This window comes from Pteropus alecto, unplaced genomic scaffold, assembly GCF_000325575.1.
Source record: "Pteropus alecto unplaced genomic scaffold, ASM32557v1 scaffold49, whole genome shotgun sequence".
Taxonomy (NCBI): Eukaryota; Metazoa; Chordata; class Mammalia; order Chiroptera; family Pteropodidae; genus Pteropus; species Pteropus alecto.
The window spans coordinates 847,379-862,509 of NW_006443131.1; the positions used below are offsets into that span (position 1 = coordinate 847,379).

A 15,131-nucleotide genomic window follows, 5' to 3' on the forward strand; every position below is an offset into this window, starting at 1 on the left:
GAGCCCCGCTGCTGGGCGCCCGGGTGCTGGCCGCTGCCTGCACAGGAGTCGGCTCCCGCCCCCCGCCCGGTGCCCGTCTCCCTTGTGTCCGCCTGGCAGCTCCTCCACCACCTGCCCCTAAAGAGACGCAAGTTCCCCCTGAAGCCAGCTAAGGAAAGCGCGCCCGGCCCGTCCAGGGGTCCAGAGCAGCAGCCGCGCAGATGTCGTGGGAGGCCCCAGAGCGGGGACGGCCCTCGTCTGTCCCATCAGGGCGCTGACTCTCAGTCACGCCCCGCAGGCCTTAGTCCTTCCCACAGGAAGTCACTTCCCATGAGCTTCAATGTCTCCGCGAATGGCATTTGGCGAAAGGAATCATCTGAGGGCGATTCCTTTTTTTTTAGAGCTTCCAGGTCAAAAAAGTCTGGGAATCAGACTTCAGCTCTGTTGTTTTCTGAAGGAGTCTTCAGTGTCACATGGTCGATCTCGGCGGTGACTCAACTCCTGGGGAGGTGGCACCCTCCCTCATACAGGGGGCACGGCAGGGCTGCTGTCAGGGCCGTGCGTGTCACCACGGCCGTGCCATGCTTCGTCCGGTGGAAGCCCAGACGCTCCGCCTGGCTGGATCGCCGGGTGCCTGCCGGGCGCGTGTCCACTGCCGTGCCTCTGGGGCTCTGGCTCTGAGGCGAGAGAACCTGTGGCCTCGGAGCTGGGGGCCCGTGAGGGCTGGCCCCACGCTGGCCGGTCCTGGCCCCAGGCCAGCGCCTTCAGGGTCCACGTGCCCCGAGTCACCCGCCCGAGCTTTTCCTGCCGGTGCTAGGGAGCCGCTGTGCGTCAGGCCTGTGGCTCCAGCGAGCCTTCAGACTCTGCCCCGTAGTGACGCTCCGTGTCCACCATTAGGGGTCACTGTTCCCTCAAAGCTGCACTGCGAAGCAGCAGGGGCCGCTGGTTGTAAGCAGATGCCGTCTGCTGGTCAGGGGGAGGAAACTGGGGTGAGGGTGATGGCATGGCCCACTCTCTGCGTCTTTCTTTCTAGGACGTACTTCCACTCTGTGGTGACTCCAGCCAGAGACCGTCAGAAGGTGAGCGCCCCCAGCCCCCCTTTTGCTCTGGCGTGTCGTGGTCCAGGACTCTTACCTGTCGTCCCCTCTCCGTGAGACAGACTTGGGGACGGAAAGCACAGTGGCGCCTGGGAAACAGCAGCGAGGGGGCAGCCCCAGCGCAGGGGGCGGGCGCAGGTCATTCTGCAGAAGTGAGTGTGTGGCCAGGGGCCCCGGGCTAAGTGCCAGCAAAAGGCTGGGATGCCAGGGGGCCACCTTGGTCCCAGAGCCCGAGAAACGGGTGGCCGGGGGGAGCCGTGGAGTCTGAGCTCAGGAGCTGACGTGCTCGGGGCACGGGCGGGAGGGAGTGAGAGGTAGGCCTAGAGCGTCCAGCCGAGGGGCCGTGCGGTGAGAGGCGAAAGCGCATGGGGACGGGAGGGGAGGGGCCGCCTCTCCCCCTCACCGTGGGAATGGTTCCCTTCTCAGGCCTGCCTTCTCTGGGGTCGCAGGACGGGGACAGTGGCTTGGACTCCGGCACAGAACGCTTTCCTTCCATCGGCGAGGTGGGTGCCGGCAGAGGCCAGCTGTGTGCACGTGTGTGTGCGGCGTCCCTTCTGCAGCCCGCCCGCTGCTCTGCGGCTCCGGCCTGTCGTCTGCACCTCCCCCGCAGTCCTGGCTCCAAGGGCCTTAGTCACTGCTCTGGGTTCCAAAAGAGGGGTTCCAAGCGCAGGATCGCAGACCCCCCCGTCATTTCCCCTGAGTGTGTCTCATAGAGCCGGGAGCAGCCACGTCGCTGCTGCGGCCTCTGAGTTTAGGGGGCAGGGCCGTCAGCCCTCTGCGGGGGGCCGTGGCAGAGCACTCTTCTGCCGCCTACGGCAGGACACGGAGCCTTCGGCCCTGGCCGCCTCGGCCCCCGCACCCCCGGTGCAGCCTCGGGCCTCGTCTCCCTGGGTGTGCTCGGTTTGCACACACGACCTGCAGACGCGGACTTGCCATGTAAAAGCACAGGGGAACGGGAGATGCCGGGACGTTAGCAAAACGCGTCCTTACCAGGTGAAACGCCTGTAACTCCTGGTTCTGAGTGACGATTGGGACGTCGTTTCCTTCCTGCTCCTGTCCAGTGGGGGGAGGGTGGCACACGGCTGTGAGAGGGTCAGTGTTGGGGGACCGCACGAGGGGCCCGGTCCTCGGTGAGCCGCAGCCGACGTCATCCTGAGGGCTCAGCATCCGAGGGCCACGCGAGGTGAGGGTGGACAGCTCTTTGCCGTCCAGCAAGTCTGGTGACCGCTCCAAGTAGCGTCCTTGTGTGAACAGTGGGAAGGGGCTGCGTGAGAACCAACCGAGGTGCCGGTAACCAGGGCCAGCAGAGTGCCGGGCACACAGTAGGCACTGAGTTCAAACTAGGTGATGGGGTGGCTACCACCAACAGACGAGCCAAGCCCAGAGGGCCTTCTGGGAGGGCTCCCCGCTTACGGAGTTCTCTGTCCTTTAGTCTCTGGTGAGTCGGGGCTCAGTGCCGTCAGACCCTGGGCTGGACAGCCCTCGTACCTCCCCTGTTACCACGGCCAGGGTAGCCCAGCACCACAAGTGGCAGGGCCCGGACGCACCCGGCGACCAGGTGAGTGGTCCAGACCGCCCTGCCCCCTTTCCAGAACCAGGCCTGTTTCAGGTGGACCTGGAGAAGCATGGGCGGGGGTGGGGAGCCTGCTCTCCCGCCAGGAAGCGACGCCCCAGGAGCAGAGAGCTGGCTTTCTCCTGGCGTCTGTAATGCGGGCAAGGCAGCCTCAGTGTTTCCCCGGAACGCTAGTGTCCAGTTTTCTTTATCTCTAACAGCGCTTTTCCTACACCAAACCTTTGGCACCATAGTTTAGAAAACAGTGGCTCACCCCCCGCCCTGACCTTTCCCATCAGCGGCCTGCGCCCCGCTCTGCTCTGGGGCCTCGGGCTCTGGCTGGGCGGGTCCAGGAGAGCCTCATGGAGGCCTGAGGAGAGCTGCTGGGACAGGCTGGGTCCCCGGCCCCCGCAGCGTCACTGGGAGGGGGACGCGGAGCTTCTCTGCTCCGAGACGCGTGCACTGTCCCCGTACGCCGACGCGCTACTCACTCTTAACGTCTGCTGCAGAGGAGCTCCGTCCTCCCTGCACCGCCCCCTGCAGCACACGCTGTCCCAGTGCCACCTGCAGCCCGCGTCGGTCACTCTCGGGTCTCGGGGGCAGTGGGGACGGGCCTGCGTGTGGGAGCGCCCGGGCAGCAGCTGCTGTGCCGGTCCCTCGGGGGCGTCCCATCTAGTCCTCACGGTCAAGAAGGGGCGCCGGCATTAGGGTCTTCACTGGGCCCGTGAGAGCCGGGCAGGTAGGGGCCGAGGGACAGGCCAGGGACAAGCCAGGGACGCAGCTCGCTCCCACAGCGTCCCAGTGAGACAGTGTGATCCTGGCCCCGCAGGGCTGTGCCTTCCGCCCGCCCCCAGTAGCACCCCTGGCCTAAGTTCGGGTCCCGAAGGAGGTCAGGGGCACGTCCTGCTCCGAGGGGAGGTTTTCAGGTAGGTGGCTGGCCACAGTAGGCATGGAGTCTTTTCCTCTCGAATTTTCATCTTCTGAAAACTATTTAAATTGCCGTGTTGGGGCGCTGAGGGCGAGTACGGCGCAGCTCCAGCGTCTCGGTACACCCCCGTCAGAGCACGGGGCCCGCACTGTCCCCAGCGCTGTCAGCGACAAGAGCGGGGCCGAAGGGGACTCTCACTTGCCGTCACAATCCTGCAATGTTTGATTTTTTTTTATAGTAATCACATTTTGCTTTTGTAATTTTTAAAAGAATTACACATTTGTAAAGATTTAAAGAAAAAGTCGTTCCCCAAACAAGCAAAAACCTAGTGCTTTCAGAGTGGAGTAGGGCCGCCCCACACCCCCTGGGGACCCCAGGCCCCAGGGGGTTCAGACAGCACGGTGCTCGGCGTGTATCTGCGAAGCCAGACATGGCCCACCAGGCTGACAGCACCTTGCACACGACAGCCAGTCTCTGGCCCCAGCGTGCTCCCGCATCGGCAAGTGCCAGCCTCAGCTCCCTGAGGTTCCCTCTGGGTCTCACGTTCTGTGACCCAGAGATTCGGGGCATGGACCCTAAACTCCCAGGAGAACAAAGCAAGTGAGGAGTGTCGGGGAAAGTGTCTGGAGAGCGTCTCAGGCCTGGACAGGGGCGGCGTGAGCTACCCAGGAGGTCCAGGAGAGGGCCCCCATTGGACCCCTGCTGGGCATCGCTGGGGATGAGGGCAGGTGAAACGAGTGAGAAATGGGGTTGGTCCGAAGCCGCGGCCGGGCATGGGAGCTGGAGCAGGGGGAGGGCCCTGGGTGAGGCCGTGCACACTGGCCCGGGGCGCGGAGAAGCCAGGCTGAGAGGTCTGGGGCATGACGGGCACCGGGGCAGGGAGCCGGCAAGGGGCAGCTGCGTCCCCTCGTGCCAAAACGGACCACAGGGCCCCTGGCCAGCCTGCAAAGTAGGCTGTGGCCGCCGGAACTTGGAGGGTGAGTTCAGGCGGGGGCTGTGGCGGAGAACGCGGGGGCGCCGGGTCCTCACCCCGCTGGCTGGCACTCCCTCCCGGGTCTTGTGCAAACAGGAAGCGAGCGCTTTCTCTCGCTGCCCACTGCCTTGCAGCCAGGCTGCCGGGCTGCTCGGCCACGCCTGCTGCAGTCACTTCCTGCAGGTGGCCGTGGTCCTCAGTCCCCGGAGACGGGGGCTGGGAGCCAGCGTTCGCCAGGCGCGTGTGGCTCTGTCTGCGCTGCGCTGTCACTGCACACGCGTCCCCAAGGGGGCGGCTCTCCGGTCCTCCAGCCTCTCCTGTCTGCACCCTGCTTTCTGCCCCAGGGCGTCGATCAGAACGCAAAACCCTTGATCATCGGCCCAGAGGAGGACTACGACCCGGGCTGTCTCAACAGCGAAGTAATGGTTCCTGCTTTTCTCCTTTCCTCATTCTTCGGTGGCACCAGCTGCTCTCGGCTCGAAGCAGCTTGGCTGGCAGCGGCTGGGGGCAGCGTGGGGAGGAAGCCGTGGTCTGGAAACCCCGGGGACAGACAGCACGGGCACGAGGCTGGGGCAGGCCGAGCGCCTGGGCCCCGCCTCTGAGCCAACCAGCCGCCCGCGTCCGTCTCCCTTGCAGAGCGACGCCGTCTTCCAGGACCTTGAGAAGCTGAAGTCGCGGCCGGCCCACCTGGGGGTTTTCCTGCGCTACATCTTCTCGCAGGCGGACCCCAGCCCCCTGGTGCGTCAGCATGTCCATCTCCCCCGAGCGCCTGCTTGCGCTCGGCACGTCGGTGGCCTCCGCCCTGCTCAGGCCCATGGGCCCTGCTGGGCATCTCGGGACACGGACAGGATAGGGGGAGCCTGCGTGGGAGGGCGCCTCACAGGAGCAGCAGGAAAACGTGGCCAGCTCGGAGGAGCTGGTCTTCGGGAGGTTTCTGAATGAGAATGACAGTGGCAGATGGGGGAGCTGAGAGAGTGGCCCTCGCACACGTGCCATCACTGTGAGGGAGCGTGCGGAGGGTGCGGCGAGCAGGGCCGAGGGGTGCGAAGGGCCTGGGCCAGTGCCCAGACACTACCCCGCGGCTGGGCAGGAAGGGGCCAAGGGCGAGAGGCGGAGGCCGTGTCCTCAGAACCAGCCTCCTGTCCCAGGCAGGGCTGCGGGCTCCTCCCGGGGGGTCCCACGGTTGGAAGCCGGCTCAGCGGCCACGTGCTCATGTTCACTGAACGCCTGTGTGTGGGATCCCTGTGCCCGTGCCTGGGCCGCATTCCCGAATGGAGACAGGACACTAGCGACGGGGAATGAAAGCGTGACCCCAGAGTGCCGTCCGTGCGCAAGTACAGGACACGACGCGCCGAGCGTGGCCAGGCCCCAGAGCTGGGGCGTGCTGCCCGCGAGGGTCCACGCGCCCACACGGGCACAGGCGGGCTCCTGCCTCGGCCGGCGCCCAGCCTGGGCGCCACCTCAGCTGTGGGACTGTTGTTTGTAGGGGCTGTCCTGTGCGACACAGGAAGTTGAGCCGTGTCCTGGGGCTCCACCCACAGGTAGCCGGGACACCTCTCCAGGTGTCTCCAGACGTTGCTGATTGTCTCCTGGTTGAGGACCAGAGCTCTAACTCACTCTCTCTCTCCCCAGCTTTTTTACTTGTGTGTAGAAGTTTATCAGCAGACAAACCCGAAGGATTCCCGAAGCCTGGGGAAGGACATCTGGACCATTTTCCTAGAGAAAAATGCGGTGAGGCAGGCACGGGTTGGGTTACAATTGTATCATCCTCTTTGGGCCACTTGGAGGCAGAGGGAAAACTGAGACATTCAGGCCGAAGGCAGACAGGTTCTCAGAGAGCTGCAGGCTGAGAGGCTGGGACCCCGGGTTCTGATCTAGCAATGATCCCCCCCGAACCCACTTTCGTGCCAAGTGCTGAGGCGGGATGCACACTGCCTCTCTGAGATGCTCCTGGGGGATGGCACCAAATCCCGGCGACCCTCCCCCCACCCCACCAGAGACCTGGTGGCCTGGACCAGGGAGCCAGTCGGGCTCTGATGGCCCACAGGCACGGTCCCCAGAGAGGGGGCAGATGAGCCACATCTGGACGTTGTTCCAGGCATGTGGCAGGGACTTCTGCCCACAAAGGCCAGTCCCTGCCAGGGGCTTTCTAACCTCATCCACTAAACTGACCCCAGGACGGCCTGACTGCCACTGAAACCGCCGGAGCCGAGGAGGTTGGGAAACGAACTGTTTTCCTTCGAGATGTTCACCTTGGCTCTTAAATGGGTCTTGGGTAAGGGAGGTTGGAGCTCCAGTTGTCCCCTGTCAGCTGTTAGGGGGCTGTCCCCACATCCAGCTGCTGGTGCTTGGAGCGAAAGCCAGAGCGTCGGGCTCATGAAGTGCAGTCACTGGCCGCTTTCCGCCCAGTAAGTGCACACTGGCCGCTTTCCGCCCGGAGTCGTCCAGGCAGCCCAGCCAGGCGGCTCCCTGCGGCCGAGGCAGCCCGTGCGGTGTTTGGAGCCCCTGCCGGGCCTGCAGCCCGCGGGCCTGGGGGTAACGGGACGTGGCGCCCGCCGCCTCCAAGCCCACTTCTCATCCCGGCCTCGGCTCGGCGGGTACGAGGTGGTGGGGAGCTAGGGCGAAGGAGAGAAGGCAGTGCGTGTGCCACACCCCGGGGTGCGACCTCGCTGCCTCTGCCCCCACTCTGCTTTCCAGCCGCTGAGAGTGAGGGTCCCACCGTCGGTGCAGGCTGAGATCGGTAAGTTGGTTCGCGAGTCAGCCCATCTCGTCCTGGGTGCCCAGGAGGCAGCCGAGCCCAGCGGGTCGCTGCCTCCAGAGCTGACACCGTGGGCCCGGGCCCCTCACTGCCGGGTGGAGCTTGTCACGGGGGGACACAGCGTGCTTAGGAGGCCTGGGCTCGCTTCTGCCGACCTTCCGCATGGCCTGTCTGGGCCTCGGTTGAGTCTTGTGTCCCGAGAGGAAACAGGGTGATGGGGGATTCCTCAGCCTGGCCGGTCACCAGGGCTGCTTGGGGTGAAAATACAGAAGCCAGGGCCTCGCTGCATCCCACCTGCAGGGCCAGGGTCCCTGGTGTTTTTGTAAGTTCCTTGGTTAATGCTGACAGCCATCAGCCTCTGGAGGGAGGGTGACAGGGAAGGGAGCTCATGGGCACAGGCAAGAGGCAACCTGCCAGGAGCGTGGCCTCGGCTGTGTGCAGCCCCGGCCCCTGCACTGGTGGGGACCGGGTTCCATGTGAGGGCCCGAGGACGGGCCCTGGGACACAGGCCTCTCGGAGGCAGCCCTCTGCTGTCTCGGCAGCATCTGCACCCAGCCCCCAATGGGCGCCTATGCTCCCCACTTTATGGGTGTGGACACTCAGATGCTTCCATTCTTGCCTGGGGCCTTGGACGTCAGGACCCCAGTCGTGCATTCGCAAGTGACCTGCTAGATGCAGGCCTCCGCTTCTTTTGGCTAATGGGCCGAGAGCTAGCGTCCCCTCCCACGGGGCTGGGACGGCTCAGCCATCATGGCCTCTGTCCCTGTCCTCGCTCCCGACAGAGTCGCGCCTGCGGAGTGGCGAGGACGTCCGGGCCGCCCTCTCCGAGGCCCAGGAGGCGGCCATGCCTGAGATCCAGGAGCAGATGCAGGACTACAGGTGGCCCGCCCCGGCCCTCGCCCTCCCCCTCCCCTGCGACGTGCAGGGGGGCCCCCTTCCCCTGCGACGTGTGGGCGTATGCCTGCCACGCGCTCGAGCACACTCGTCTGCGTCTCTGGCTCAGGACACGGCGCACTCTGGGCCTGGGCAGCCTGTACGGGGAGAACGACCTGCTGGAACTGGACGGGGACCCGGGCCGAGAGCGCCACGTCGCCGAGAGGCAGCTGGACGCCCTGGGAGACATTCTGTGAGTCTGGGCCCCTTACAGCCGGACACACTGCCAGGCCAACACCTCCCCCCTGCACCTCCCGCCCGGGCCTCCTTCCCCCACTGCACTGCGGCTGTTTCGGGGGGCATTCAGAGCTCGGGGCTCCTGGCAGTCACAGGAGGCTTTGACTGCCATGCGGAGGCGCTCTGCTCAGCCCGCCTCCCAGTCCCCCGTGTCTGACAAGCTGAGAGCCGGGCTGGAGCCCCAGAGGGTGCAGCCCCTCCCGAGGGGCACAGGGCTGGCCGGCTGCGGGAGGGGCCTCCGGCACAGCGCCGGGTCACTCCTTCCCAGTCTTCTGGCGTCGCGGCCCCAGGGGTGGCTGTGGGGACACATCGGGCTTAGAAGCAGGTTCCACCCCCAGCACCGCGGCTCTACGGCAGCCGTGCGGCCTCGGGCGAGCCTTCTCATCTGTAAAACAGCAAGAGTTGAACTAGGCCCCACCGATGCTGCTTTGCCAGCGCAGCGGGCATTTCCAGAGGCCCTACTGCGCGCCCGGCCCCGCTCCTCGTGGAGCTCGTGCTGTGGTGGGAAGAGGAAGCAGCGGCTGACGGAGAAGGAAGTTCTAGAGAACGCAGGGGCGCGGGGGACACACGCAGGGGTGGAGCAGCCTGGGGGGCACGTGCTGCAGAGCGGGATGCAGTGCTCATAAAGAGGGGGGTATCCTTGAGGACATTGGGGAAGGGCGTCCCAGGCAGAGGGAACAGCCAGGGGGAATGGGACCCTCCTCGGGGTGTGTGGCCACACATTGTGAGGAAGTGCCGGAGTCCGAGGGGTGGCGGGGATCCCCGGAGGGCCAGCGGACGGGGTAAGGACTCCGGTCTGCACTGTCCTCAGTGAAGCCGTGGGAGCTACGAGCCCCGGTGTGGGGGAGGGGTACGGGCGGCGCAGGAGCGGGGCGGGAGCGCAGCGGAGGCCGGGGCTGTGTGCGAGGGTCGGTTCTCGGTCTGTTGACGGACCAAACGAGGTTTCTCTGGAGACGTCTGGGGAGACTCCGTGGTTCTTTGGCCTGAGCCGTGAAAAGAACGGGCGCTGCCATTTGGATGGGGCCGGGCGTGTGCGTGGTCTTGCAGGACACCGTCCCCTCAGGTCTGGGCTCGAGATGGTGCTTAGACGTGGGGCCGGAGCTCTGAGCCAGCAGTGGCGCTGGGAAGAGGCCTGGGTGAGGGGCCACCGAGGCCGCACAGGGAGGGCGCTCTGCCCGCGGCCCTCCTACCCCCTTGGCAGTCGAGGGGGGCGGCAAAGCCTGCCTGTGCCCACGCCAAGGCCCGGGCACCACAGACTGGCATGGGGCTGTGACAGGCGTGGGCGCCCACTCACAGGGGCTTCTGTTTGAAGCAGCCGCGCGTGTCGGTCTTGGCCACGGGGCAGATGGCTGGGTGTAGGGCAGCTGAGCGAGGCCTGCAGAGCCGGGCCGTGCCGGGCCCCTGCCAGCACTCGGGCTGCAGTCCTGCCCCGTCGCCTTGGCAGGTGGCACCTTCGGATCAGGCCTTGGGTGCCGTCTGCTCTCTCCTCCGCCCGGCCCGCGTCGCCCCGGCCTCCTCCAGCTCCAGGAGGCACAGCAGGAGCCACCTCCGGCATGGCTTCCGAGGCCGGCCTTGCCGCCTCCCCTTCTGTAGCTTGAGAGACCTGGTTCGGCTGGTGTCGTAGCTGACAGGACCCTCGGGGCCGCTGGACCCCTGAGCCCTGTTGTCCCGCCCGCTCTCGGGAGGGGCCTCCCCGTGCCAGTCTGCAGGCGGGTGGGCACGGCCCCCGCCGCCCCTGCGTCACCTGCTCTCTCTCTGGTTCCAGGTCCAAGTACGAGGAGGACAGGAGGTGAGTGGCTGCTGCGGCTCCACAGTGGGCAGGACTGGGGCTGAGCGCTGCCCTCCCCACCTCTGCCCGTCACAGAGTCCCCGGCACTGCGCGGTCGCCATTCGTCCCATGCTGCCCCCAGGTGCCACCATCACACGACCCAGTCGTGAGGCCCAGGCCCTGAGGCTCGGGGTCACTGCCTGGGACAGGGCCCGCTCCTCAGCTGCCATCCCCCCAACCCCCACGCCCGCCCACACTGGCCCCGGCCCGCCTTCCTCGGCCCTGGAGAAGAGCCCTGGGCAGCCGCCGTCCAGCGCGCTCCCTCTGGGCACACGGGGCCAGTTTTCACAGCCTGCGGTTGGGGCTGTTTGTCAGCAGCCGCTATTGAGATGAGCACATGACGGGGACAGGCGGAAAAGGGTCTCGGAGGAGAGGGCAGCCAGGGCCGGGCCTGCAGTGGACATTCTGTCTGCCAGACCGAGCGCCTGAGCGTCAGCCCAGAGCTCTGCCCGCCTCGTGCCTGGCAGCTGGGGCCCCCTAGCAGCTCCCCGTCTGCTGCTCACGCTTGGGGTGGCAGAGGCAGGTGTGCATCTCTCCCTTTTCCTCAGCCCCCCCCCCCCACACCTAAGGACTTAACTGGAGGCCCCCAAGTCCTCCAGGCCCGCCCACAGCTGCTGCACTTCTGTTTTAGGGTCCCACGTGTCCTTCCCCTGAGCCCCATCCTGGCACTGAGAACCTCTCAGAAAGGACACAGCCCCCCAGGTCATGCAGCCAAGACCCCCAGCCCGCCTCTGCCCACAGCCGCCCACACACACCCACACACACACTGCTCCAGGCCTCGCTCTGAGCACCCTGCCCGTACCACCCCGTCTCGCCTGCTGGTGGAGACATGGTTGAGCTCTGGGTCAGCGCTTGCCTTGTCTTCCAGCACCACCATGGCCTTGGCCCTCAATGCCTACCTGAGCCACGCTGGCATCCGGCTCCGAGAGGCACGGCCGTCCAGCACAGCCGAGAAGGCCCCGTCTGCCCCTGACAAGGACAAGTGGCTCCCCTTCTTCCCGAAGACCAAGAAGGTGACAGGGCCGCCCCAGAAAGTCTCTTCCCTTGGCGTGGCTCCCCACGCTGGCCAGCCTGGGAGAGGCCTTTAGCAGTGGGCTAGCTTCCCACCACCTTGGCCTTGGAGAGCAACCTTTTCCGTCCCTCTGAGCCCCGGCCGGAAGCTCGTGTCCCGGTCAGGGGACAGGCAGGAGCCTGCTGTCCAGCTTCGGAGCGGGAGCAGAGTGGCCTGTGGCCCGGGCGTCGGGACCAGCTCTAAGCCCGGATTCTCTTACCTCAGCAGAGCAGCAATTCCAAGAAGGACAAGGACGCCTTGGAGGACAGGAAGCGGAACCCCCTCCTCAGATACATCGGGAAGCCCAGGAGCTCCTCCCAGAGCAGTGAGTCCATGGGGACAGCGGCGCGGTGGGGCCACAGCCCTGCAGGTCCTCTGAGGGACAGGCGACCGTGCCAGCCCCAGCCTTCGTCTGGGGCCCAGCACCCGTCTTGGCTGCCGAGCAGCCGCCTGGAGCAGCGTCCCCTTGGGCGGGCGGGCGCTGTTGACAGCCGGTGCCCCCGACCTCCACGTGGGACTCTGTGCCGAGGGCCCGTGCGTGGGGATTCGAGGCGTTCAGCAGAACGATGCTTGGGGCCCAGAGGCCCCCAGTGCCACCTGTAGCCCGGCTCCATCGACCCTGCGGGTGTCACTGTGCACTTGGCCAGAAGTTGCGGCTGGCCCTCGCCTCCGGCCCCAGTGCTGGTCCTGCGGGTCTGCGAGGGGCCGGGGGGGCACTCCTGGTCAGCCGTGGTTTTGGCCACGACTTCATTTTCCAGCTTGATGTGATTTTTACTTTGATTTTTCGTGGTTCACCTTTGTTCTTGTTTGTTTTATAGCATTTCGTGTTCCCTCCCCCCACCCCCCACCCCCGTGGAAGGTAAAAGGACCGTTTTCTTTCTTTGTTTTTTTTCTCCTGCATCAGCATCCTTTCCATTTCCCAGGTCCCGTCTCTACTCTTTTCTTCGTCCATCCTGTCCTCCCCTCCTGTCCCGCCCTCGCCCCTCCGTCCTGCCCCCACTCCGCCCCACACACGCCTCCGCGTTGCTGAGGCTGCTCTGGGACACGGGCACCCCCGGGAGGGGCTCTCGCCCCGCGGCCTGGGCTTTCTCCACCTTAGTCGTGCGGCACCGCAGGGCTGCAGCGGTTAAGAGGGAGCTCTAAGCGACCCTGCGGGGCGCTAGGGGACCTGCCCCCGTTTTCTAGTCTCTGTAACCAAACACGAGACGTGGTGCGCGTCAGCCCGGAGAAGCCTAGGTCCTGGAGCCGGACAAGTTTGTTTCCATCAGGGCGGTCCGCGTGTGGACAGTTAAGTGGCTAATGTTTTAGGTCCTGCAGTAAATCTACGGGGTGAGATGTAAGGTAATCAGGGACTTATTACTAGAATTCGTTTTACGTAGAAGTAACAACTAAAAAGTAATGAGCTTCAAAGTTACTTTTTAAATTATTAAATTCCTAGACTCACCATGCAGCTCCGAACAACAAAAACAATCACCGAAAAGTGGTTATAAAACAATAGGAAAAATGATAGAATGGCCTTGAAACCCAGGCCTTTGGTTTATAACGCGCCCGTGGGGAGGAAGGCACCAGGTGAAGAGCTTCAGGGGCCGGAGCCGAGCGTCCAGGCTGCTTACCGCGTCCGCGGGGAGGGGCAGGAGAGCCCGAGGCTGAGCCGCTGCCCCGGTGGGGTGAGCACTGGGCCGGCCTCTTCCATACCGTTTGCGATTGGGTTTGCCGTGCTCGGGGTCTGTGTCCATGTGCAGAGACCTTACAGCCCCCCAACCTGGAAAGCCTTGGTGTTGAGCTCTGCTGTGTGAGGCAGCAGCTGCTCGCCCTGTGTGTGAGTGGAAGCCTCTGCTTGTCAGCAGCATCGTCCACTTCTGTCTGGTTCTGCGGTCATTCAGAGACGGGAGGGAGAGCCGGGGCTGCTAGCGAGACTCCGCTCGTAGGCAAGCTGCTGTCCACCCGCTCCCCGTGATCAGGCTTCTGTTACACCAGCTCTCGGGGCCACTATAGCTAGGGCGTAACTATCCCAGGGACAATCGGGCGTTTTCCATGTGGCCCATGGGCGAGGGAGCAGTGGCCTCAGCCTGGTGGCTTTCTGCGACAGGGTGTCCCAGGCTCCATCCTCAGCCAGCCAGCCAGGGCGCCTAGGGCAGGCACGTGTGGTCTTGGTCTCCCAAACGGGAGTGAGGGCAGCACCCCTCCGCGACACACACAGCCACCTGTCAGTCTTAGGAGTGTCACCCTAGCTTCTGCCTGAGGGTGTGGAGTCGTGAGCCTCGGAGAGAGACCAGCTGTTTCTCTTTCCTCAGCCTGGAAATCTGTTCGTGAAGCTCGAGTCTAGATGCGTAGGGAGATTTGTCAGGTGTACGTGTCGACACTGGAGTCTGAAACAGCGTGGACACCGGTCAGGATGGTGGGCGCAGGGCTGAGCCCCCCTGGGGTAGTTGCTGCCCAGTCCCTCCTGCCCGTTGGTCTCAGGCCGGTTGCGGGTCTAGCCCAACTCCTATTCTCACGGCACGCGCTGAGCTTGGGGCTGAGCAAGCTGACTTGGTGCGAGAACTGACTTGGGGCAGTGTCCGCCGGCGCCACGCCTGCCTCCCACCCCCACTCCCGCGTGCCTCTGCGCTGCTTCGGCCGAGGGCAGCTGCCTTCCGTCTCAGCTTGGGAAAGCGGCTGGAATTTGAGTGCCCAGGAGTGCGCTTCTCCTGAGACCCCTCCCGGCAATAAAAGCCATAACTCCTTAACGACGGAGACCACGTCGGGGCACCACGTCGGGGCACGGGGACAGAAAGGACGGCAGGAGGGTCACGGGGAAACAGCGGGGACTCTGACAGTGCTGCGAACTTGGAAAACGCTTGACGTAATTTGGCAACGTGGCCAAGTTACATGTAGATACGTGTGGTCCTCCTGGCTATTTTTTAACTTGTAAGTGGTTCTTGAGAACAACCTAGTCACAATTTCCGAGCAGAAGACTCGTAACAAAGAATGTGAGAGCCAAGAGGTCCGCGTATGGAAGACGCACTTCTAAACGCTCTCACTCTGCAGACAGGGAGGAGCAGATGCAGCAAGGCAGGGACCAGGGACCGCAGTGCCCGGTGCAGTGCAGCGGGGGCCAGGGGGGGCCTGCCTGCCACTCGCGGGCGCCCCGCCCTCACCCCGCGGGGCTGGCCCGCGGCTCTGTTCTGGGCTGGAGGGAGAGCGTCCAGCAGGAGGCAGCATGCCCTTCATTGTCTCCCTGCTTCCAGTCAAGCCAGGCAACGTGAGGAACATCATCCAGCACTTTGAGAACAGCCAGCAGCAGGATGGCCCCGAGCCCGGGATGCAGCGCCTGTCCACAGGGAGCTTCCCCGAGGACCTGCTGGAGGGCGACAGGTAGCAGTGCGGGGGCGGGCGGGGGGGCTGGCCGGCCCGGAGGAGGGGTGCGTGGGCAGGGCATGGAGCTGGCTTTGATTGCAGCTGCCCCAGCACCTTCACTAGACCCAGGGCGCCACACCCGTCCCGCCTGGGTGTCAGTGGGAGACTCCGGCTGTGGGCAGAACGGGGAGCAGGCCCAGCCTCTCAGCTGGGGCGCACACCCCTCCAACTGCCCCGGATCCATCCGCAGCTGCTCAGCACTCCATCCCAAGGGGGAGCTCGATTATGCTGTGAAGCAGCTAAGCGGAAACCCGGCCGACAAGGCTGAGAAGGGGAGCCCTGGGGGCAGGAAGTCAGGAGGAGCAGGAGGAGCACAGCCTCTGACACCCGCGGGGAGGGGCCTCGAAGGCGGCCAGAGGCGCCATGGCTGTCAGGTGTTCCCACCCAGAGAGGCGA

The 15,131-nt window shown here is 65.1% G+C and overlaps 1 protein-coding gene across 1 annotated transcript in view; it reads left to right on the plus strand.

Moving 5' to 3' along the window:
* The window catches only part of ARHGEF11 (Rho guanine nucleotide exchange factor 11), a 60,447-nt gene that overhangs the window by 32,694 nt on the left and 12,622 nt on the right, over window positions 1-15,131 (plus strand). Inside the window, exons 9-21 of the mRNA XM_025040840.1 lie at window positions 1,013-1,058; window positions 1,503-1,579; window positions 2,509-2,634; window positions 4,874-4,948; window positions 5,166-5,267; window positions 6,162-6,260; window positions 7,227-7,269; window positions 8,070-8,166; window positions 8,291-8,413; window positions 10,223-10,246; window positions 11,154-11,298; window positions 11,565-11,661; window positions 14,567-14,693. Of these exons, the coding sequence (XP_024896608.1) occupies window positions 1,013-1,058; window positions 1,503-1,579; window positions 2,509-2,634; window positions 4,874-4,948; window positions 5,166-5,267; window positions 6,162-6,260; window positions 7,227-7,269; window positions 8,070-8,166; window positions 8,291-8,413; window positions 10,223-10,246; window positions 11,154-11,298; window positions 11,565-11,661; window positions 14,567-14,693 (1,181 nt within the window). The remainder of the gene's footprint in view (window positions 1-1,012; window positions 1,059-1,502; window positions 1,580-2,508; window positions 2,635-4,873; window positions 4,949-5,165; window positions 5,268-6,161; window positions 6,261-7,226; window positions 7,270-8,069; window positions 8,167-8,290; window positions 8,414-10,222; window positions 10,247-11,153; window positions 11,299-11,564; window positions 11,662-14,566; window positions 14,694-15,131) is intronic.